This window comes from Phyllostomus hastatus, unplaced genomic scaffold (genome assembly GCF_019186645.2).
Source record: "Phyllostomus hastatus isolate PE091 unplaced genomic scaffold, TTU_PhHast_1.1 phas_scaffold_555, whole genome shotgun sequence".
Lineage (NCBI taxonomy): Eukaryota > Metazoa > Chordata > Mammalia > Chiroptera > Phyllostomidae > Phyllostomus > Phyllostomus hastatus.
This window is the reverse complement of record NW_025334036.1, coordinates 2,226,399-2,249,565: the sequence shown is the minus strand read 5'-3', so window position 1 is coordinate 2,249,565 and position 23,167 is coordinate 2,226,399. Positions and strand designations below refer to the sequence as shown.

The window sequence follows — 23,167 nt, the reverse complement described above, 5'->3', positions numbered from 1 at the left end:
GTGACGGTTGACCGCTTACTGGACGTGACGGTGTGCGTGCCAGGAAGGTACTTTCCATCCCCACCCCCAGACACTGTTCACATGTATCCAGCTTCAGAGAGATGCTCATTTGGATGAAATTCTTTTGGCTTCCTGAGTAAACCGAGGGGCCCATGGCACTTAGCCAGACACTTGCGTGGAAGCTGTGCCAAGAGACACCTGCCCGGACTCGGATTCTATATTTGTCGAAGGAAACGCTGCAGAGGACATGCTGTCTGACGCAGTGTTCCTTTCGAGAGGGCCCACGGGAGAATTCTTTGGAGCGCCCGATCTGTTCTTATCTTATGGGCACTGTGAACGTGGTGTGATCACTGATTGTGTTTCCCTTCTTGCTCTGGTTGCTAGGGAACCCGGGACAATGGCGCAGGCCTCACGCAGCAACTGCCCAAGACCTCTCGACACATGTTTTATGGTCTCGCTTCACCTCTCCCTTCGCTTTCTTATCACTTTCTCGCAGGCTTCCTCCTCTCCCCTCTTCCTGCTGCTGTCCCTTTTTATTTTTTCCTCTGCAGCTAACATCCTTCAGTGAACCCCACCTTCTTTGCTTCCTGCCTTTTTTTTTTTCCTCTTCAGCGAACATCCACGCGCTCCATGCCTGGCATTGTGCTAAGGGTGGGGCACACAGCCATCGTCACCCCAAAACACCCACCTGCAGCCCCGGTCGGGTCGCTCAGGGCTCCGGAAGGGAACCTGGTGCTTCACGCAACTTAGTGTTTAGAGTCGCTTAGTGTTTCTCTGAGGACGCTGGCCACTCTGCGGTCCCTGCTCTGGACAGGATCCTAGTGATCCACCACCCAGGCACACCGCCCTCGTCCTGGTCACCCTCGGGTCATGTGTTGCGTCCCCGTACACCCCACCGATCAGTCAGTTCGCTTGCCCCTTGCACACTCCTCTACCGCAGCAATTTCCCGCCTCTGTCATCGCATGGCACACACAGACTGATTACTGAAATTCTATGGTACAGCGGAGAGTACATTGTTTTTGCTGATCTGACAAAAAATAGGTATAATTTTGACGCATTCATACCAGACAGCTAGCTATCATTGTGTTGGCTGTTGTCTTTTTCTTTTTTTTAAATTTGACAACCTCAGGGAGAATAGGTGGTTGCCCCTGAGGAAATAATCAGGCATGGCATGCTTTAAAAATTCTTGTAGCACACTGGGTAAAAATCCCTGGTCTACAGTGTACAGCCTTTCATAAGAGCACAAACACACCTTCTTTTTTAAAAAAATTTATTTATTTATTTATTTTTAGAGAGGGGGAGGGAGGGAGGGAGAAAGAGAGAGAGAAACATCAATATGTGATTGCTTCTCACACGGCCCCCACTTGGGGACCTGGTCCACAACCCAGGCATGTGCCCTGACTGGGAATCGAACCTGCGACCCTTTGGTTCGCAGCCCGAGCTCAATCCACTGAGCGGCACCAGCCAGGGCCACAAACACAACTTCTGTTGGGAGAAGTAAAACAGGTGATGAGGGAGCGAGAGCGCGCCGTAGGACTGGGGGCTGGACAGCCAAGTGGCGGCCGGCCGGGTGGTTTTCCTTCTCAGTTCCTACTTCCTGGGGACAGTTCCCTCACCTTCCGCTTTCATTTCCTCCCCGTGGCGGGCACAGGCATGGGGACGGGCCCTTCTGCTTCGTTCCTGATTCAGTCCGTTATTTTTGGACTGGCATGCCAGAGCACTGTACCTCCCTCGTCAGGGCAGGGGCCGGGGGAGGCTGTCCAGGGTTCTATTTTCGCTTCCAGGAAGCCTGGGGTCAAATTTCACAGCTCTGCTAGCCTTCACAGCTTACAGGACGAGCGCTGCTCTTGAAAAATCAGAAAACAACGCTACTGTCTGAGTGCCTCCGATTTTAAGTCGTAGCCCACCCTTTTTCAAGCACATGGGGAACTTAACAATGACTGACCGGCCTGGAGCAGAGCTCAGACAGACCACAGCCTCCCGGGCATTGAGTGAGTCAGACTGCCAAGTCTGCAGCGCGTCCATCCACCGTGTCCGGGTGCCCAACGTGGTGGCCTGCTGCTGGCAGGCTGTGGCGTCGGGGGCACAGTGACGTATCAGAAACCCTGCGTTCACACCCACCTTCTCTCTTCTCTTCCCCGTGACCAGCGATCTTCACCTTGGGCGAGTCTCTCTCCGATAGGCCGCGGGACTCGGGGGGAGAGATCCGGCTTCAGAGAGGCTGGGTGACTCTGGGGCAGGTCACAGGTCACAGGTCATGGTCTCTTTTCTGCGCCTTTTACTCACCGTCTCGTCAGCTCAGGGCAGTTGTAAGGATGCTAAGTACACGTCGCCGTCTCCCTCGGTTGTGGGGAGCTGTTTGCCCTCTGTCTGAAACTCATGTCCCTTCTCTTTCCAGACAGGGACTCCCAATCCAGACTCAGTCCCGGGGGCCTTTCTGAGACACCCCCCCGCCCCCCCCCCCCCCAACAAGCTCAAGCAGCCAGGGAAACGCTTGCACTGACTTGTCTCTATGACCAGCAGGCATCTGGCTGACCACGGTCTGTGTGCGGAGACTCGTCTTGGGGTCCGTGTGCCCTGGAGGGCCTGGCGGGAAGGCTGGTGGGATAGACAGGAGCGGGACTGGAGTGTCTTAAGTCACGGCCTTCCTCCCAGTGCCAGTTCCAATCCCCAAAATGGGGGGTGCAGGGGACCATACAGCGCAGGGTAAGCACGTCCACCCAGTGGATCCAAAACCGCGCTGACCTGGGTCGTCCCCATTTCAGAGACAAACGAAAAAGATACAAAGTCACTGCACTGAGGTCGACGGCCGGCGACCTTGGGTTTAAAACGGGAATTGCACTCCACTCAGGAGCTGCGCTTGCTGCCGGCTGATGGCTGCTCCCTGGAGTGGTTCCTGGGTTTCGGGGTCATCTGTCCCTTCCCGACTCCAGGGGAAGATTCCCCACGTGCATGCTCTCCAGGGCCCTTCCGGCCACACCCCCAGGGTCTGGCTCCACCCCCGCCCCGCGCTGGCCCGGACCTCAAACCCGGAGTCTCCCCAGGTTGTCCGGGACACGCTACCCTACCCGCGGTGACGCAGCCTTCCTGCAGAGCGCGCGTGCGGCTGGAGCACCTGTCCCCAAGCAGGGGGCTGTCACCGCCACTGTCGCCGCCCCTCGGCACGCCCCGAGCTCGCGTCTGAGCCCTGGCGCCCCTGGGCTGGAGAACAGCGAGGGCGCCACCCCGGTCTGCAGGGCGACCCTGCGCGTTGGGCGTCCGCGGGCACGGCGACCGCGCTGTGGGGCGCGCTGGCCGGTCGCTCAGAGGCTTCGGCCGCGGGGCCCGGGCGCTGCCGGAAGCAGGGGCGGGGTGCGCCCGCGCGGGATGCTGTGAAGGGCGAGCGGGTCGGCAGCAATGAGTGCCTCTGCGGCCACCGGGGTCTTCATGTTGTCCCTCTCGGCCATCCCGGTCACCTATGTCTTCAACCACCTGGCGGCCCAGCAGCAGTGAGTGGGCGCAGGGGGCGGTAGGGGCGGGGGGGGGGGCAGGCAGCGCCGGGGACAGCGGGAGCCCCAGCAACTTTTCAGATGGGGCTGAGGCGTCACTGCAGAGCCGTGGGTCGCGGTTGGTGGGGGAGCAGCCTCCGGCCAGGGGAAGGAGGGGAGGCACCCAGGGGGTCGCGGCGGCCGGGGTCTTCGCTCAGGCTGGCATTCTTGCCATTCAGCTCCATCCTGGGCCAAGGGCTGGGTACCCGTCCGGCGCCGGCACTGTGCCAGGCACCGGGGTTAGAGGTCTGTGAGGCGACGCCCCTGCCCTGGTGGCCTCAGGGGCGAGACTGGGGGCCGTGAGACACCCCCGGCTACGGGCCCGCGTGCTGGGTGTGCTCCTGCCTTGTTTGGAGTCCCGCAGGAACACTTCCATGTTTGGACACACGCATACTTATCGTTTCGTAGTAATTTTAGCAACCGCTCAGAATGGCCAGCAGAAACAGCCCTGAACCAGGGGGCGAAGAAGACCCGGGTTCCAGCCTGGCTTTGGCCCTGACCGGCGGGCGGCCCGGCCTCCGAGTTCTGGTCTGTCCGACGGCCTGCACTTGCTTCCCGGGTCAGGATCGGGGGGAATACTGGGGGGCACGGGGCGTGGGGAGGGAGGCTGTGCTGCTGAGGGAGTGGGGGAGGCTGAAGCGCCCTGTTTGGAGCCCTGCCCCTCAGTCCTCAGTGAGGGGTCCCTCAGGCAGGGACCCCCCCACCGCCAGCAGCGGCCCGGCCCGTGGGGAGGGTGCCAGGCTTAGCGCCTGCCGGCGTTCCCTGCTGTCTGCAGCAGGAGGAAGTCCCCGGCTAGGCTGCCCGCAGCAGCTGGTGCTGAGGAAATTGCGTCAGACCGGAGGCGGCAACCCCCCTCCAGCCTTCAGCCTGCGGAGACCTAACTGTCTGCCCACAAGGCTGGGACTTCCTCCTCCGTCGCTGCTGGGGTCGCCCCTTGCTTGTCCAGGTGGCAGCCACTGGTCCCGACTGATCGCTGGGCACGGGCGGTGGCTGCCCTTGGTGTGACCCGGTCTCGGGCTCGTCTCCTGGAGCACACAAGTCTGGGCCGTGAATGCCACAGGTCTGGGACCGTAGGGCCGTGGGGGACCCTGGCCTCCTCCAGTGGCATTCTGGGCCACTCAGCAAATACTTATGGAGTGCCCACAGCATGCCTGGCACTGCTTTACAAGGTGGGGGTGTAGCTGTGAACAAGTCAGAGGAGACTGGGGAGGCATGTGTTGAGACGGAGGTCGATGGATAACATGGGGCCGCACGGGGGAGGGAGTGGGAAGGGGACTGGTAGTCAGGAAGGGCTTCCTGGAGGAGGTGACCCTTGCGCTGCAGGTGGTGGCCACAGGACCATCTGGGGGCAGAGCCCTCCAGGCAGGGGAACAGGGCGCCGCAGTGCGGAGAGAGGGGCGTGGCCAGTGGCGGCGGTGTTTTAGGAGGAGCCGCACAGCTCGCTGAAGAACTGCGCGAAGGGGAGGGGATTTCAGGGTGACCCTGAGGTTTTGGCCTCAGCCACTGGTCAGAGAACGGGAGCCATTTACTGAGTCCTGGTGTCCCTGAGCACACTGCTGGGCCCTGCGGGTAGGACCAGGTTCCCGCCAACCTTCCCATCCTCCTCCTGCAGCTGGAATCCCAGTTGCCCTGGACCGCTCCCTCTTCTTCCTCCACTCGCTGCCGTCCACCGCCCCTTCCCTGCAACGCCCTCCGTGCCGTCTCCCCTGGCTCCGGCCCCCTCTGAACGGGACCACGGCAGAGCCTCCTCCCTCGGGGGGCTCCCCTGCCCTGGTGCGCCGCCCCCCAGGCTAGAGCTTCGGCCGCACCAGGCTGCGCTGTGCCCCTGGGAGACACTCCTTCACCACCCTGCCCCCTCTCCGCCGCGCAAGCCGGTCTCCCCTCCCCCTCGTCCCCGACGGGTGGAGCCACGCTTGCACTTTAGGCCCCAGAGTGACATGCCACCTCTTCCTCTTCCAGACCCTCCCTCCAAGCAGATGTGACCTCTGCCCCCTTCACCAGCCCCCTGCCCACCCCGCCTACGTTGTGTCTCTCCCACAGGTGTTTCTTTCCTGGGCCAGGGCTTTCCTTCCCAGCCATAGCTCACCTTTGCGTTGTCCTGCCGGGCACGGGGCCTCCTGCATAGTGGGCCTTCAGTGAAGCTGAAATTCGCTGAGGCTAATCCCTTCCCATCAGACCTTTCGTGAGAGCCTGAAGCACAGGAAAGGCAGATTAGGCTGAGGAGCCGGGAAAGGGGTGGGATCTGTCTGACTGTCTCTCTCGGGCGCACACACACACACACACACACACACATGGCTCGCTCTCACCCACACACGCCCCCTTTCCAGTGTCTCTGTTCACAGAAGGACACCAGTAACCTGTGCCCCCCCCCCACCCAAGAGGAAGAGCTTTCCCACCCTCGGGGTAGTCAGAGGCCTCTCCCTACCCACCCCCCTTTCTCCAGCCCCTGCTGGCCCGCTTCGTCCCTGTTCTGAGCGCGTCCTGCCCATTGTGGCCATCTCTGGGAGACACAGATGGGCTGCCGCCCCAGTTTCTCTCCCATCTCTGCGCCTCCTCTGGAGGGGACGGCGGGAGGGGACGCCGTGACCCAGTGACCCGGCTCCTCTCTGGGCTCCGGGGGCGCCCGCTGTGTCTGTGATGCTGCCGCGGCGGTCAGCCGACATCCCCGGAGGAGCCGGGACGGGGGTCGTCCTGGCCGCTGCCTGCCTCTGGTGGCGGTGAACGTGCCCGTCGGCTTACACAGCACGCCGGACCGTCGTCCTCTTCACGGGACGCCTCAGCTCAGCGCCATGCCCTCAGCCTGCGCTGGCCTCCGCGGCCGTCCTCCCCTCCGAGGGCGCACTCACTGCTGCAGGAGGAGCCCGGAGCACCCAGGGGTGTGCACCGCTGGGAGCTTCCTGCCGGTCTCAGTGTCCTACCTGGGTACCGTGGTGGCCACACTCGTTCTTGTCGCTAAATCGTGTCATCCTTGCCTCTGTCCAGCTACCATCCACTGTCCATCCATCCACCATCCACCATCCATATCCCCCCACCCACTCATCCACCATGCATCCCTCCACCCACCCACGCACCCACCACCCATCCCTGCACATCTCCTTCCTCATCTCCCGTCCCCGCCTCCCCTCTCTCACCCGTCCATTCCTCACACCCTCACGAGGTCCCAGGCAGACTGTCAGCTCCGAGCACCCAGGTATCCTGAAAAAAATCTGTGCGTCCCTGTGCCCCACTCCTGCAAGCGCAGGGGACGGCGACCACCCAGGCGCACCCCCCTGCCGTCCGCATGCCGGGGAGAGGACGTTCCCGCAGCTGGGGCCCCGTCTCCTTGGGGCCCGCCAGCTGCAGGCTGGCTGGGCCACTTCCCGACCGTGACCTTGGGGGCGGGTCTCTGACTGGTGCCTGGTACACGTCCCAGCTGGAGGTGCGTGGAGCGAGCCTCAGCCCGCGTTGGGCCCTTGGCTGTGAGTGGGTGTCAGCGGGCTGCGGGTCCTGTGACTGGGAAGGCACTTTCCAGAAACCCAGGGATGTGGGGGTGAAGCTTCTCCCAAGGGCCCGTGTGGAGCTGTGGTGGTGAGGAGGCGTCTCAGCTGAGCGGCGGTGCCTTCAGCCGCTCTCAGGGGCCGTCATGGGGGCTCTGGTGTGTGCCCTAGGCCGTCAGAGGGGCCGGGCTGGGCTGCACCTCGAACCGACAGCACTGATGGCGTTAGAGGGGGTGGGGGGTGCCTCTGCGGGACCAGAGGTGACCCCCCGGGTGGGCGAGCTCCGAGTCCACTGAGACAGGGCCCCCCCCGCCCCCCGCCCTGTGCAGACAGGGACGGCTCCTGCTCGCCTGCGGTGCCTGGCACACAGGGGTGCAGAATATGTTTCTTCTTCAGTATGTTTTTAAGTGAGCAAATAAACAGCCTAAAATAAATGCCAATGGTGTTCCTAAGGTCACCCGTGAGGCCGCCAGAGTCCAGGCCTCTTGGCTGCTGTGTCCACCAAGCCTCTGGCCGCCGGCTGCCCACAGCGGAGGGTCTGTGGCCCCTGGTCTGCTTGGCGCCCTATCTCCCCCCAGGAGAAGGCCTAGGGGCTGGGCCCAGCCTTGCCTCGCCGTGGCTGTCCGGGCATGGGGCAGGGCGCGGGCTCGCTGGCCCCGGGCGTGGGTGGCCGCTTTCATTCCAGCCTCAGGAGTGGCCCAGGCTCTTCCCTCCTCGGACTGGCCCCGGCCGCTGGTCCGCTGGATGACACTCGTGGGTGGCCCGTGGCTCTTCTTCCTCGTCCCGGGCCTGGGACACGTGTGTGTGTGTGTGTGTGTGTGTGTGTGTGTGTGTGACCCCGGCCTGGGTCCTGGGGCTGGGGCTGAGGGTTCCCGGCTGGCACTGAGGCAGGTGGCCTGGCAGGCACGGGGGCACGGCGGCACAGCGGCCGGAGGGGCAGAGGCAGCAGCAGCTTCTCCGACACGTCGTCCGTGCAGGGGGCTGGCTGACAAGACTGTGAGGACCCGGCGCCTCCGGCCCCCAGAGTCCCAGTGGGCAGCCCGGAGGGCCCAGGGTGCTGTCAGGAAACGTCACTGGCTCCCCGGTGCGCGCTTGGGCTGCAGGCAGGGGCAGAGCGGGCAGTGACTCTGTCCAGCCGCCAGGACCTTCCCTGCACCAGCGTGTTTATTCGGATAAGTGACCGCCTCCCCCTTCTGGTCCTCGCAGCTTCTGGACCAGCGTGGCGGTTGCGGCCCTCATCCTGCTCCTGGTGGCCCTGTCGGCTCGAACCCTGGTCAGGAGGAAAGCACCCCGGGACCCGCTGTTCTACGGTACGTCTGTCCCCCGGCGGGACGCTGCCGTGTCCCCACGGAGCAGCGCAGCGAGGCAGCCTCCGTCCCTCCGCCCCCGCCGCTGTATGTGCGCCGAGCCCAAGGGTGCTGTGGCAGGCGGTGGAGGGGTGCCCCGGGATGACACGGCCCTCTCCCCCGAGCCAACACCTTTTCCCCGGCCGCGGGCCCCGCCCTCTTGCAGCTGGGAGCCCGAGGAGCCGGTGCGGAGTCCAGGTCGGGGGGCGGAGGGTGCTGGGGACAGTGGGTGAGGCGGTGTGATGCCGCCGGACACGTGGTGAGCCGGCCCGTTTGGGAGTCGCTGAGGTGAAGGAGCTGTCCTGGGTCATCGTTTTAAACCCACCTGGGGGTCACCTCTGTGCTTTGGCCGCGGGTTACAGGTTTTGTCCCGGTGGGGTGCAGGGGTGGCCCTGGGTAGCCAGCCACTCAGGAAGTGGGGGAACGGGATGGGGGGGAATCAGGGGGTGAGTTTGTCACTCTTACCCACGGCGGGTGTCCCCTCGCTGAGCGCCCTGGGCAGTGTGAGGTTGGCGCCACGGCACGGACCGGGATCCCGTGGTGTGTGCCGGCGGCGCGTCCTGTGAGTCCACACGATGACGGCGTCCGCAGGGTCCTCTGGAACACACTGAAAGCAACCCCTCGTCAGTGGCCAACGCCAGCTCTCGGCCGCCGTCTCCCAGCTGCTCGCTGTAAACCGCTGTCCTCTGCCCTCTGCCCTCTGCCCCCAGTGTATGCCGTGTTTGGCTTTACCAGCGTGGTGAACCTCATCACAGGACTGGAGCAGGACGGCGTCATCGACGGCTTCATGGCACACTACCTGAAAGAGGTAGGCACCGCCCCGCCCCGCCGGGCTGCACCTCCCACCCACCCCGGGGCCGGCCGCTGGAGCCGCTCAGCTCGGGCGAGCTCCGCTCCCTCCGGGTGAGCAGGCGCGGTCGGTGCAGGGCGTGTCTCTGGCTGCCCTGGACGGAGGCCGCTTGTTCGCACGGAAAGCGGAGATCAGGTCTCGGGACGCGACTGTCTGCCCTCTCACCCCTGACCCGCCAAACCCTCCTTGTGTGTAATATAAACCAGGTCCTTTAAGTGAATGGAGGATTGGTGTAGTGTTATTAAAATATCTCCCCATCCGAAAGCCCGAGTGAGTCTTACGCGCATAAGGTACCAGACGCGGAGGCACTTAATGAAGCCGTTTGACTGCGACGACCCCCGGCTCCCCGCCGCAGTGTTACAGAGCCTCCTGGAACTGGAGAGCTAGTCCTGCTTTCTTGCTTTACGGGGCGATGAAGCCAGCCCCAGAGAGGTGGAGTGACCTACTCAAGGTCACATGGGAAATAAGGAGCAGAGCTGAGAGTCTTTATACGTTTCTTTTCTCTTTTTTTTTAGATTTTATTTATTTATTTTTAGAGAGGGAAGGGGGAGAGAGAGAGAGAGAGAAATGTCAATGTGCAGTTGCTGGAGGCCATGGCCTGCAACCCAGGCATGTGCCCTGACTGGGAATCGAACCTGCGATGCCTGGTTCGCAGCCCGCGCTCAATCCACTGAGCTGCACCAGCCAGGGCCGTACGTGTCTAATCATGGGGAGCTTCGTATGCGAGCTACAGAGTTTGCATTGTGTCCCGTGTGCGAAGGAAGGTTTGCAGTCAGGAGACAGGCGGTCGGTCCAGGAAGGAAGGGCTTGCAGGGAAGGGCAGAGCCAGGAGCTGGGACCGGTCAGGAGGCTTCGAGTGGCTGGGAGGGGGAGTTGGGGACAAGCCAGGGGTGACGGGGAGTAACGTCCTGCTTCAGCGAGAGTGCTGGCTGCTGAAGCCGAGAGCAGCATTGGGTGGGGGGGCGGTTGAGGGAGGGAGCTGCAGTTCCACAGAGGTCAGTTGGAGTGGACTCTGGGTCCCGAGCTCTGTCCCCGGAGCCCACTGAGTGGGAGCAGGCGGGGGAGGCCTCCGGGTGTGGGTGACACTGCTCTCGCGTTAAAAAAAAAAAAAGGCAAGGGCAGCAGACAGCGAACCTGCCTAGGAGGGTGGAGGGCCTTTGAAGGGGAAGGCACAGTTTGGGCAAAGGCTCGGAGATGAGAGAGAGGCCGTGTCTCCCCTCCTTCGGGCCCCGGGCGCAGGTCCGCAGCGCTGGCGCCGAGTTCCTCTGGGGACACGTGGGGTCTCAGGCAGTGGAGGCACCCACGCCCTGGCAGGCGCCCCAGCGGGCAGGGCTTTGCGAGGGTCAGGAACGGGCCGGGCCCAGCGGGAAGACAGGGGCCTCGGGAGCACGGTTGGTGCCTGGAAGCCGGGGAGGCGAGGAGCTCACCCAGGACAAGGCGGGAAGAGCAAAGGGCCCGGGCGCTGGCGGCCGCAGGGTCAGGTTCTCTTTTCGCCTTCCTACCAGCTGTGCCGTTTTACAAGGTGAAGGGCGCTTTCGCTGTAGCGCAGTGACGCCTGCGAGCTCCGCCTTATCTCACCCGCGACGCAGGCCTGGTCCTCCCCGCCGCCGGCGCTGGAGTCGAGAGTAAAGCGGACCCCCTCTCCATGCTTCCCCTAGGGCGAACCGTACCTGAACACGGCCCACGGGCACATGCTCTGCTACTGGGACGGCTCCGTGCACTACCTCATGTACCTGGTGATGGTGGCCGCCATCGCCTGGGAGTAAGTTGCTTCGCCTTCACCCCCTTAGCCACCGAGAGGCGGGTAGGTGAGGAAAACGCCCGTCGTCGAGGCAACCACGGACGACAGGCACCTCTGGACGTGCCGGGTGGAGACGGTCCGACACGGCTTTAGGTGCTCCACTGCCTTCGGAACGTGTCCCTCTGGGTGGCCCCCTGCCACGGCGACCGCTCGGAGAGACCCCTCAGCCTTCCGATTACGTTCTCTCACGAGAACAGTCATTCTGGGGATTTCGGCCCCAGCGCATGTTTAGCCAAAGCTGCTTTTCCCTCCCCTGTCCGGGCGTAGCCCCGACGCTCAGAGGCCTGTCCTTTGATTCCCTCGCAAGCCGGCCGGCGCCGGCTTCTCTGGGAACATGTGTGCGTGGGGTTAAGAGGAAGGGGGGCAGGGTCTTGGTCTGTGTCGAGGGGCACACGCATGGGCTCTCTGGAGACCCCGGCGCGGCCCCTGTCCCGGCAGCGAGCAGCGCTCTCTGGCTGCATTGATGACGTCCCCGCCCGTGCCGGTCCACCCACAGCTGCTTCCTGCTGGGGCCCCGAGGCCAGCACAGCTCGAGGCCAGCTGCCTCCCCAGGACCCCCCTTGGTTCCAGGTTAGGAAAAGTGGAGCCTTCCTCTCTTGCCCCACGCCAGGCTGCTCTTCCACTCGGCCAAATGCATGCCCTGGGCCTCCTCCCCCTGCAGTCGTGAACTCAAGGGCAGCTCCAGCCAAGTTTTGGACTTTTCTCGGGACTGTGAACATTTTGTCTCTTCACGAATATCCCCAGGCTCTAGGCAACCCGGCAGGTGCTTCTGAGAGTGCCCGGGCTCCGCTTGGGTGCTGTTGGGAGTAGGCCAAGGTGTCTGCAGCCCAGGGAACACCCACAGGGACAGAAGGCCTGTTCTCCTGAGGACCGTCCACCACCATGAACGGGCCTCTGGGGACCTCTGGGTGTGGGGTGGGGTGGGGGCGGGGCGGGGCGGGACGCACACAGTGTGCAGCACTCTGTCCCCTGCTGAGACTGTCCTTCCGAGCCTCTCAGAGCCTGTACGGAGCTGGGCTGTGGGATATCTGTTGAAAGACCTTTTTGTCAACATTGCCTGTTAAGGAGATTAGGGGTATATGTCACTCTGTATCTTCACCTTTTGGGTTTTGGCCAAAATTCTGTGACCCCAGGGAAAGTCCACTTACCATCCCACGACGCATACTTACCATGATTTAGGATATGGGTCCAGTGCCCGTTCTTTGGCTGAGCCTTCTTTTTCGTCCCACCCGTAACACGCGGGACCCCCTTCACAGTGAGGAGCGTGCTGTGGTCAACAGGCAGGACTCCCGGTCACAAGGACACAAAGAGGGCTCTCCAGTGCACCACACGCGGGAACCGAGTCCGCCCGCCAGGGTTCCCTGTGTGTGACTCAGGACTCTCCGGCCAGTTCCTATGCGCATGCTTTCCCGGTGCTCACACAGCTACGGTCGTGGGTCGTCTTTTGCAAATGGTAGTGTTCTCAGCCAGGACTCTTGCGTTCCAGGGAGAGTTACAGAACCATCGGCCTGTACTGGGTCGGATCGATCGTGATGAGCATGGTCGTTTTCGTGCCGGGAAACATCGTAGGTAAGGAACGTGACCTTCCAGTTCACCTCCCTCTCCTGGAACGACGGAGGCTGTTCTTCAGTAGAGAAACTCTTTTGGTCGTAATAGAACCAAGAAGCTGTTTTGCAGAATGATTCCTTTTTTCCTCTTCCAAACGCCTGTGGCCAGTTTTCAGAAGTGTGCCCTCAGCGACCAGGCAATTTAATGATCTGGTTCCTGCCGCGCAGGGGGCGGAAGGGGATGCGTATCGTGTTTGTGTCTGCGTTCAGTGCGCAGGTACTTCTTACAGCGGTCGTAATACGCAGGGCGGGTCAAAAGTAGGTTTACACCTGGTAGTACGCGAAGGAGTTTATTCTTGTATTATTATTTATTGTATTATTTTCCCTACGAACACCCGTCAACCCATGGTTGTGCCCACTCTGTACATAACTGACACACTGTGGGGACTCGATGAATGCACTTGAAAATGAAGCCCCTTTTGAGCTAATGTAAACGAGGTTACTTAGGCCTGCGAGAAGTGGAGATATGATCATAAATATGCTTTAGAAGCACAATAGATAGAGCATGTCTGCTAAACAGCTAACAGAGTTTCGAGTTGACCCTTTTCTGGTTGTTGTTAAAAATAGTGCCTTGTCCAGGGAGACAGTTCAGACGCCCTGAGGTGGGGAGGAGCCCTGGATGATACTTGCGTTCCTGTCTGCCTCCCGTAAACGTTCGTGTCTTCCTTCTCTCTCTTTAACACAGGGAAGTACGGGGCACGCCTTTGCCCCGCCTTTTTCTTGAGCCTGCTGTATACTTGCCTTCCCGTCTGGGCTGGTTTCAGAATCTATCATCAGCCGTCAGAAAATCACCACTATCCCGCCAAGGTGATGTCCACTGAATGACCTGTAACCCATCTTCATGCCCGCGGGGCTCGGTCTCAGCTACTGGCTCCCGAGCTGAGCGCCTCCGTGGACCCGGGCGCTCGGGGCACCAACCAGAGGGGGGCTGTGTCGCCTCTGCCGGGTTGGTTCTGGGGGCCAAGGCCGTCTGTCTGAACACGCCTGCTGCCTGTGCCAGGGGGCACCTCGGCGCTGCCCCTCACGTTCCGCACGTGTGCTGAGGGGCGGTTTGTCTGGGGCCTGGGGTTTGAGCACCTTTCAGAGGTGCCCGTGCATGTACTGTCGCGAGGGGAGGCGGGAGGGATACCGCGTTCAAGGTGGCACACACAGCCACTGGGCCTGATGACCTACGGACCCCGGCCCGTGGGAACCAGCGGCAGGACGCCTCTGAGACGGCTCCCTCCCGTTCCAGCCGCGTGGTCGAGGTGAAACACTAGGGTCTTCTTCTCTAAGCTAGGGACACCTTCCTGAGTGTCTCTTCCTTGTAAGGGTAGACCCTTGAGCAAAACCGATACGTGAAAATATGCATTATTAGAGATAATCAGAACATGATTATTCATTTTACAAAAAGAATTGCAATAGGGTAGCTGGGTAGCTCGGCTGCTTTGAATGTCACCCCGATCCGCCAAGGTTGCGGGTTTGATCCCCAGTCAGGGCTCACATAAGTACCAACCAAACGAATCCATGAGCAAATGCATCGGTGCTTCTGTGTCTCCCTCTTCCCACACCCCCTCCTCTCTCTAAAAAAATAATAACAAAGATTTACAATAGGATTCATTAAAATACCCTTGGATTTACAAGCCTTTCATTTGTTGATGGGCAGGCGGCTGCCGTGGAAACTGAGGTTGGCACGCTGACCCCTGGTAACCCTGACATGCTTCTGAGGAAGGGGGTGCTTGTCAGAAAAAGCAAACAGTGACCGTCGCCTTGGTCCTTGCTGCACGGCTTGTAAGGGCTCCGTGCCCGTGGGCCGACAGCGTTCCCGTTGTAAGACACAGAACTGTTGATTACCGAGTTTTAAAGATGTGCAGACGCAGAGATGGCCAGGGAGAGACGGACACTGTCGTGCGGTGCTGACAGGAACCGCAATGCGGCATTGCCTTGCAAAGCAATGTGGCCACATTCTCAGCCTTAACGAAGGGAAGGGCCCCAGCCTCAGAAAATCATGAGGGATGCTGTCCGAGATTTAGGGGCCAAGTGGCTCGTCACCTCCGTAAGTGTAACAGTGAAAATGACTAAATGTCCAGCAAAGGGAGAGCAGCTAATACACGGTGCTTCCACTGATATTAAGTTTTAGAAGTTTTTTACTAATGTGGGAAAGTAGGTAGAGGTTGAGCATCAAAAGAAAACAAAATCATTTATACAATCAGTCCCAATTTTTGTGAAAAATAAAACTACTGGCAGTACGGTGGCAGGTGTACGGTTTATTGTTTAAAATGAGTGTGCCGTACAATTATAATCACAAAAATGCTATTTCAAGGAAAATTATGGACCCAGAGCCCGGAGGGCCCTCCGGGACCACACAACGGCCCGTCACTCATTTCAGAGATGAGGAAGCGGAGACTTGAAGGGGAAAATGATTTTGCTCAAGTTACCTGGCCGGGGGGGTTGCGCTATAAATTGTGGGTCTGCAGAACTCCCTCGCCCGTCGCCGAGGTGCTTGGATGTCAGGCGGACCACCAATTCGCTGGCGCGGTGGGCCTGCTCATCAGCTACAGACTCTGTTTTAGGTCGTGCAAGAAGTCCAAGCGAAGGACCTGCTGAGAAGACCATTTGACCTCGTGCTGGTTGTGTGCCTCCTCCTGGCAGCGGCATTCAGCCTGTTCAGAGGCTTGGTAAGCATAGCCCGTCCCGGGAACACACGCAGCGGCTGACAGATGCCCCTCCCGTTGGATCCTGGGCCTGCCCCCCCGCCCACCCCCCGCCGCTGTCCCACCTGGGTCCGCGCCAGGTGTCTCCTCTTAAGGGACTGGGTGGGGCTGCTTCTCGCCACTTCCTTCAGGTCCTTAGTTCAAGTTCTACCCAGAACTATGTTCCCTCCCTTATTTGGGGGCACCTGAAGAATCAGCCATTAGATGCTCCTTCTTTTCGTTCCTTGATGTGTCTGATTTAAACATCCCGGGAAAGGGTGATAACTCAAGACCGAGATGCGTGTCCTCAGGGGCGGGGCCGTGGGGTTGAGGAAGGGCTACCAGGGCAAGGTGTTCAAGTCCTGGCCACGTAAGGAGCTGCCAGGTGGCCTTGGCAAAACTCCCTAGCCCCTTTGCCCCTCGGTTTCTTCTTCTATAAAAAGCGGTTGAGAGTATTATTTCGAAGATTAAATACTGAACATGAGACACACGAGCACATAGTAGGTGCTCGTTAAATGGCTGATATTTTCATCGATGGAGGATCCTTCACGATGACCCGGTTTCTCCCATTATTCTTGGTGGGGGCAAATGCGAGCAGCCAGAACTGGATGATGGGACATTGCGTTCAGTTCCGGTGGCCGTTACTAACCGTCCTCAGGCTGCCGGCATTGCCCAACAGGTGGCCGCAGAGCGGCAAGTGTAAGCTGACGCGGCGGGCTCGTCGTTTCGGGGTCAGCTGGCTGGGCTCAGGGTGAGAAGCCGTCTTAAGACGTGTGGTCGGGAACTTCCTGGAGGAGAGTTGGCTCATAGGAGAGGCCCCGGGGAGGGAAGCGAAGGAGAAAGCCGGGCCGTGGGCTCTACTCAGACCACAGGGCAGGGAAACCCTTCTTGGGTCAGTCTGCTGTGGTGCCCACGGAAAAGAACAGCAGCACAAGGGAGCCCCACCCGGACAGTCTCGCGCGGCTGCATCCACTGCCTCGTGCATGGGAGAATGTGTGTGTGTGTGTGTGTGTGTGTGTGTGCGCGCGCGCGCGCGCGCGCGCTGGGTGGGCAGGGCTCTTAGGGTGGGGCCCCTTTTACCAGCTCTGCCACTGGCCCGTGCTCGTGTGTGTCATCCAGGTGCGACACCTGTGTCCAAGGACAGGAAGGACCATGCCCAAGGGAGGTGACCTAGTTCTGTACCAAAGGGACACGTTGTCTCCTCTGTGGCCTTGAGTCTACTTTGCCGTGACCAAACCCGTGCTGCTCTCCAAGTGGACACAGGAGGCGGCTTCCCATGAGGGCGCCCTGCTTTCAAATCCTTGTCCTTTACTGCCCCCGAAGGCCACCGCCTGTGTGAGCCACCGCACAGGGGACACTGCCCTTCCGTCTCGCAAAAGCACAGTGAGCTGAACTCGGGACAGCAATGTGCTCCTCTCCCCGCAGGGAGTGGCGGGCTGGCTCCTCCCTGAGACGGGGGAGCTGGAGACCGGAGGCAGACGGTGCTCTGCTACCGAGACCCAGACGGGGGCCCGAGAGCACAGCTCCCCTCTGCCCCGTCTCCTCCTCGCAGTGAATCCGCAGAGCGTCCCCCTCCCCCTGTTACTGAGGAGCTCCTACGGTACGATAGTTTTCGCAGGCAGCCAAGCGGCCTGGGACCGACCCTGGCACACGGAGCCTCGTCCACAAACAGCAGAACCGGCTGTGACTGCGTTGCAGTAACGGCATCGTTTTCACCCCCAGATCGCGCTGGACTGCCCGGCTGAGGTCTGCCGGCTGTACACGCAGTTTCAAGAGCCCTACCTGAAGGATCCTGCTGCTTACCCGAAAATCCAGGTCGAGTAGTTGCAAAGCCTCAGATTTTCCTCATTTCCTCTCTTTAAGAACAGGAACATGTGGCCCTGGCCGGGGCGGCTCAGTGGGGTGGAGCGTCGTCCCATAAACTGAAAGGTCATGGGTTTGATTCCTGCTCAGGGCACATGCCTGGGTTGTGGGTTCCACCCCCGGTCAGGGCGCGTGTGAGGGGCAGTTTCTCTCCCTCTTTCCCTCCCTTCCCTCCCTTGGCTGAGGATTTTTTTTTTTAAAGGCCCTGGCTGATGTGGCTCAGTGGATTGAGTGCCAGCCTGTGAACCAAAGGGTCGCTGGTTCAATTCCCAGTCAGGGCACATGCCTGGGTTGTGGGCCATGTCCCCAGTAGGGGGTGCTCAAGAGGCAACCACACACAGGGTTCTGATCTTTTTCTTCCTCTCTTTCACCCTCCTTTCTCCTCGCTCTAAAAATGAATAAATAGAATCTTAAAAAAAAAAAGGGATGGGGAAATGTGGTTCCCTGTAGGAAATAACAATGACCATTTCCACCACCGACAACGTTTTCTGCTTCACCGCCGCCGTTTCTGCCCGCTGCAGATGCTGGTGCACCTGTTCTACTCTGTCCCGTACTTCGCGGCGGCGCTGTACGGCCTGGTGGTGCCGGGGTGCTCCTGGATGGCCGACGTCACGCTGGTCCATGCTGGAGGCCTGGCCCAGGTACTGAGATGTCCCGCGGCCAAAGCTCGCTGGGTGGGGCTTTGCTGTCAGAGCTGCCTGTCTGGAAAAACACCTCTGCTCGGTGTCTTAGGGTAGGGACTCCTGAGTGGACAGGTCCCCTTTCGTTGTGTCCTCCTTGAGAAGCCACTCCCGCACCCCTGCGGTATTTAACTCTCACAGCAACCCCCTGGTAGGTGCTCTACCAGTTTATCCAGATGGCGCCCCGCGAGGTGACGTGACTTGTCCAGTGCGCCGCAGACCAGAGGACACAGTTACTTAGCCTTGACCTCTGCGCCTTTGGCTGCTGCTCCTGTGTTGCCAGGACAGAGGGCCTCCCGCTCTTCCCAGGCCTTTTCTTGAGAGGATGAGATTGCCCAGAGTTCCGCAGCGACTGGGCGCACTGTCCAGGGGACCCTCACGGCCACGGAGGCAGGAGCAGACCCCCTCAGCCGGGCAGTGCGAGGCCTCGGGCTCGCGTCCCCTGGCTGCGTGGCTGTGGAGCGCTTTCTCGCGAAGGGGCCCGAGGCCGACCTGTGGACGATGTGGCTGTCAAGAGTGGACTCTCCTGGAGGTGAACTTTATGAGCGTGTTCCTTCATGGAAACCGTTAAGAAATACCCGGCGGTGAGGGTTCAGGAAGAACAGAGATGGTGGGGATACTTATGCAAATTCCATGCTAATCAGGGGCTCAGGGCGTATGCGCTGAGCACCTTTTATTGTTAGAAGTGGACTTTGGGTTTAATGTCTCCGTTCCACACGCTGATTATTATCCTTTCGTAGAGAAAGACACAGTCTTGATATTGTTGAAAGGTCAGCAAGGGGAACGAAAAATAAAGCCCGGGTTTTTTTCTTAAACAGAGTCGAGCATAGGATCCTGAGCAGGTACTTGCATTTGTTGTACCTGTGTCTGGGGGAGAGCGTCGTGGGCTGGGTGCTGCCCCACACTCCTCAGAAAACCCACCGAACCCGGCCTCGTTATTCCCTTGAACAGGCCAGGAAGCCAGGGGGTTGCTACAAACCTGCTGCTCTGTGGCGGGGCCGGGGCCGGACACTCCGTCTGCACCCAGGTTCGGGGTCCTTAACCGCTGGCCTGTGCCGCTCCGAAAACCCCACGAAATGACAACACGGTTCTGGGTCCGCTACTCACTCTGTGTTGCCCAAAAAGCTTGGCTATCGTCCCAGTGTTCGCATCCGTTTTTGCCTGTCTTTATGTGGACACGTGAAACCTTTCAGTCCTCTTTTCTGGAACCAGGAACGGGATTTTCAGGCACCAGGTCGTCTCTCTAAGAAAACAGAGCTGTTAAGACTTAACCTCTTTGCCTTCACTGCCTCACTTTCTATCCCAACCATCCATTCTTTATATATATATATATATATATATATATATAACTTAAGCTGAAAAATGATTTTGAATGAAGTAGTAGACGGGTTATCAGGCGCTCAACCTCGCACCACTGAGGTTCGGGGCCGTGTCTGGGTTCCAGAACTTGGACCTGCAGCCCCAGGCCACGTGCCGTGCAGAGTGCTGACTGCCCTGCGTCGCCCGACCCCAGGCTGGCCTTGGGCTGAGCTCCTCGGGCCCTCGCGGGGAGGGGGACACCAAGCAGCCCCTTGCCGGCTCTGTGCTTGGGAAGGAACCCCTCCCCTCCTCAGGCGAGGCTGGGGTTTCTCTGGAGCTTCAGGACGCTGTGCGCTGGATTCCGCAGGCGCTGGGAGGGAGCTCCGGTCGGGTGCCCGCTCAGCTGAGCGGTGACCCCCACAAACACACCATCAAAACCGTGCGCAGAGCTGGAAACTGCGGACCGCTGGCCTCATTCAGGCTGCTTCCCTCACAGACACGCACCCCTTGGTTAGAAACATCACTGGATTTGCCCCTGGCGGAGTCGTTCGGAAGGAGAGGGCCCACCAAGACAAGCGCAAGGACAAGAGACACGCTCTGGGGAGACTCCAGCATTGTGACCGTCACGAGGGCCATGGCTGCAGAGCATGGGCTGAGGTGTGACGGCGTGACAGGTGCCACAGAACACACCGGACACGGTGCCTGCCCGGCGGGCTCACGGTCTGATCTGAACACACGGCCGGACGTGTCCCCACGTCTGCTGGTCTGTGACGCGTGAGGGACAAGTGTCTATAAAGACGGAGACACCACCCCCACCTCTGAGATCAGGGCTCAGATGGGGCCTCTAGCGCAGAAGGCAGCATTCGGTTCTGTGTTCAGACAAGAGCTGCCACTCAAAACAGGCTCTCGGGGAAACCGGTGCCCGGGCGGCCTGGACCATGGCTCAGGGCAGCCTCGCCAAGGCCCCCGCTCCCAGGGGCTCTGGTCTTCACAGCCCCAGGTGGACTGTGTCCCATCCCCTGGGTTCCGTTCCGGCCTCCACCCCGGGGAGGTGTCTGAGGGCAGAGCCCTCGCGGGCGGCCATGCCGAGGCGTCCTGGGCAACGCACCAGCTGGTCCAATGTCTGTCCCCAGAGAGGAGTGAGACTGTCCCAGAGGTCCCCGGGAGGCATCAGTAACTCGTAAAAACTCGGCCCGGTGAAATATCTGTCACCGCCACAAACCTGAACGCATGCTGCTTATGGCGGCTTGTCCCTTTGTAGCAGACACAGCCAGTGCTCGGTGACACCGATGTCTACTAGCTGCTCAGTGGAATAAACCGATCCGTGTGGAAGGAAATGGGAGAAAGCCTGTGTGTATTTAAAGAAAATGAGTTTTTCGTGGTTACTTCTGACTTCCTTAGGTGGTTACCATATTTTTTTTGTCTTCTTCACGTTGATCCTGATGAATAACTCGCCACTTATTACGTTTAAATTCCCAATCCCTTATTCACGTATACCTTGAATCTCAGAAAGACAGGAAAATGCAGACTCCAGCATTGCTCTTTGTAATGACACAAGGATCCTGGGGAAATCCTCGCATGGGAGGAAGCCTTTTCTAATACAATGTCCCCCCTGTTCTCTCGAAAAGTATCAAAAAAGACCGACCCGCGGGAAGCGCTTGCCTTCCCATCTCCCGGGTGGACCAGTGGTTCCGGTACGACTGGGCGTGAAGAGGGGGGTTGCTTGTGCCTCGGCCACGTCGCAGTGAGCAGCCCGGCACCCCCCCACCCACGTTGTGGCCCCCCGATCTCACAAAACCGCCCTTAGTGTTAAGTTGCATGAGAAAAAAAAATAAAAAATGTATAACCACTGGCTTTGAGTTTTTGCTCCCGGGAGTAGGGGTAAAGACGGATAAACAAAACAGAGGCCCCTGGTACATCTTTTTTTTTTTTTTTTAAGATTTTATTTATTTATTTTTAGGGGGGAAGGGTGGGAGAGAGAGAGAGAGGGAGAGAAACATCAATGTGCGGTTGCTGGGGGTTATGGCCTGCAACCCAGGGATGTACCATGGCTGGGAATTGAACCTGGGACACTTTGGTTCCCAGCCCGAGCTCAATCCACTGAGCTATGCCAGCCAGGGCGGTACATCTTTTTAAATAGTTAAGCCCAAAATATGTCAGCTTTCTCAATTCCCACACTTGCTTCATTTTTACAGGAACACAGCTTGTGAGATGCAATCGAGTCTCTTTACAGGGTCCCCAGATTTTTCGGTCCAGTCGAACTACTACTGTTTGGTATGGGGCCCTGGAGGGGTTATGAGACAGCTGTACGATAAAGCCACTCTCTAGAGAAAGTATGCTTTATTCCAACAGGATGTCAGGACCGGCCCTAAAGTCAACAACACAGTCAAGACTAGGGACTGTCTGAAAGCACTAGTTCTTCAGGGGACAGGAACGTGGTCTGAGGGAATCATTCAGAACTCATTAGGCATCCAACTGAACACAAAACTCATGCTGACCTCCTGCTTTTTTTTTTTTTTTAATGCAACAGGCTCAGTTTTCTCACATCGGTGCTTCTCTTCACGCTAGAACTGCTTACGTCTACCGAGTCCCCGAAGACGCGAAAATCCTCTTTCTAGCCTTAAACGTGGCCTACGGCGCTCTCCCTCAGCTCCTGGCCTACCGCTGCATCCAGAAGCCGGAATTCTTCGTCAGAGCAAAGGCGGACGAAAAGGCCGAGTAAGAACATGATGTCACGTCGCTCTTCTCTGGGTTGCTGACTGAGGTTATCGTCCGGGTACTGACACCTCGTCCCATTCCACCCGCCTCCCGGCCGGGACACCCGAGGCCAGGTCAACTCTCCTCCTGCGCCGCGTACGTGAACTGTCTGTGGGGCTGGGTGGGCTAACGTGTCCTTTTAAAAAATGTTTTTTTGGGGGAAGGAAAGCTGAAGTCGTTGAGAGGCTGTTTAAAGAAATGTATTCAAAATGATCTGTGAATGAACTGGACCACCTATTTCGATATTCTGTTGGCACGTACGAAGTGCAAGGGTGAAGAGTGACCCTTCGGCTCCTGCCACCGCGACCACGGACGTGCTCCCTGTGCGGTAAAAATTCCGAAAAGCAAATAGAGTGGAGAAATAGTTTTACATGTGAGATGCACATGCCCATTACAAAAGACAAGTTGTTAGAGTGTTTTAAAATGTTATTTGAAAAATGTGTTCCCGAGGAAAGTCTATTCTTTGCCGCTGTTTTAAGAACTGCTTTTCCTAAAACTTTTTGAGTGTAGAGCGCTAAGGAGGGATCGGTAACTTGATCTTCGTCCTTAACGGAATACTTGTTTTACTGGTGACTGGAGATGTTTCTACTGTATTTCTGTGTGTATTTTTAATAAAACGGTTTGTCTTTCTACGACAACAAATATGAAACTGGACAATCTTTTTTTCAGAAAAGTTGGGCCGTTTGTTTGGAAAGGCTGTCATTCATACGTCCCAGTTCCAAACGCCACCTGCATGCTCCTCCCGGGTCGGCCCCGGAGGGGTCTTTGGAGGAGTTAAATGTCACTAGTTTTAAATTAAAATACTCAAAGTTAAAAAAGACCTTTCGAGGGTAAGAACTGCATTGTCACTTCCACTACCTCTTAATGAACTTTCCACGTTTGGAACTGGGAGCGCGTGGAGAGTAATGAAGGGACGTCAGCGTGTGCGTAAAGAAGCCCAGGGCGCCGCCGCACTGCCCTGCGGTGGGCGGGGCATGGCGGCCGGGGGCGTGGCTTGGTGGGCGGGGCGTGGTGGCCGGGACCACTGGCACGCTTGTGCCCTCCACTGCGCCACCACCACGCCTTTCACCAGCTCTTCATCACAAAAAAATGGGGTCCAGGTCAACCCACGGACAACGTCGGTGCCTGGACTTCGGGGTCCGGCGAGCCGGTCAGTGGATTGGCTGCACGAGCGACCACAGAGCCGCCCGCTCCGTCCCCTCCCCCGCGAGTTCGCACGGCAGCCCTACAGCCCGCAGTGTTCACAAAGAAGACGAACCCCCCCGCCTGCACTGGACTCTCTCGTTAA

The 23,167-nt window shown here is 59.2% G+C and overlaps 1 protein-coding gene and 1 long non-coding RNA gene across 7 annotated transcripts; one reads left to right on the top strand and one right to left on the bottom strand.

Annotated features, from left to right (window-relative positions):
• Positions 1–1,411: 1,411 nt before the first annotated feature.
• Positions 1,412–5,664, bottom strand: LOC123809592. 4 transcript variants are annotated; one of them, XR_006784030.1, is made up of 4 exons: positions 5,615–5,664; positions 2,506–2,746; positions 2,123–2,232; positions 1,412–1,842 (listed from the first exon to the last, which is right to left on the bottom strand). It is a non-coding gene; the product is annotated as an uncharacterized LOC123809592 (long non-coding RNA). The 4 variants fall into 4 exon arrangements; XR_006784029.1 differs by lacking the exon at positions 5,615–5,664 and adding an exon at positions 3,070–3,161; XR_006784028.1 differs by lacking the exon at positions 5,615–5,664 and having other exon boundaries at positions 1,412–1,847; positions 2,506–2,973.
• Positions 3,081–22,521, top strand: TM6SF1 (transmembrane 6 superfamily member 1). 3 transcript variants are annotated; one of them, XM_045824746.1, is made up of 10 exons: positions 3,081–3,489; positions 8,211–8,314; positions 9,061–9,158; positions 10,859–10,962; positions 12,488–12,570; positions 13,294–13,415; positions 15,161–15,265; positions 17,003–17,095; positions 17,665–17,784; positions 21,691–22,521. In XM_045824746.1, the coding sequence occupies exons 1-10, from the start codon at positions 3,398–3,400 to the stop codon at positions 21,850–21,852; spliced, it is 1,083 nt and encodes a 360-aa protein (XP_045680702.1). In that variant the 5' UTR covers positions 3,081–3,397; the 3' UTR covers positions 21,853–22,521. The 3 variants fall into 3 exon arrangements, with proteins under 3 accessions (XP_045680702.1, XP_045680701.1, XP_045680703.1); XM_045824745.1 differs by having other exon boundaries at positions 3,086–3,489; positions 21,653–22,521; XM_045824747.1 differs by lacking the exon at positions 3,081–3,489 and adding an exon at positions 3,995–4,087 and having other exon boundaries at positions 21,653–22,521.
• The last annotated feature ends 646 nt before the right edge of the window (positions 22,522–23,167 follow it).

Coding starts and splice junctions, on each gene's coding strand:
- TM6SF1 (XM_045824745.1), top strand. CDS start 3,398: ATGAGTGCCTCTGCGGCCACCGGGGTCTTCATGTTGTCCCTCTCGGCC. Junction 10,963..12,487: donor GTGGCCGCCATCGCCTGGGA/GTAAGTTGCTTC, acceptor CTTGCGTTCCAG/GGAGAGTTACAGAACCATCG. Junction 17,096..17,664: donor CTGCTTACCCGAAAATCCAG/GTCGAGTAGTTG, acceptor TGCCCGCTGCAG/ATGCTGGTGCACCTGTTCTA.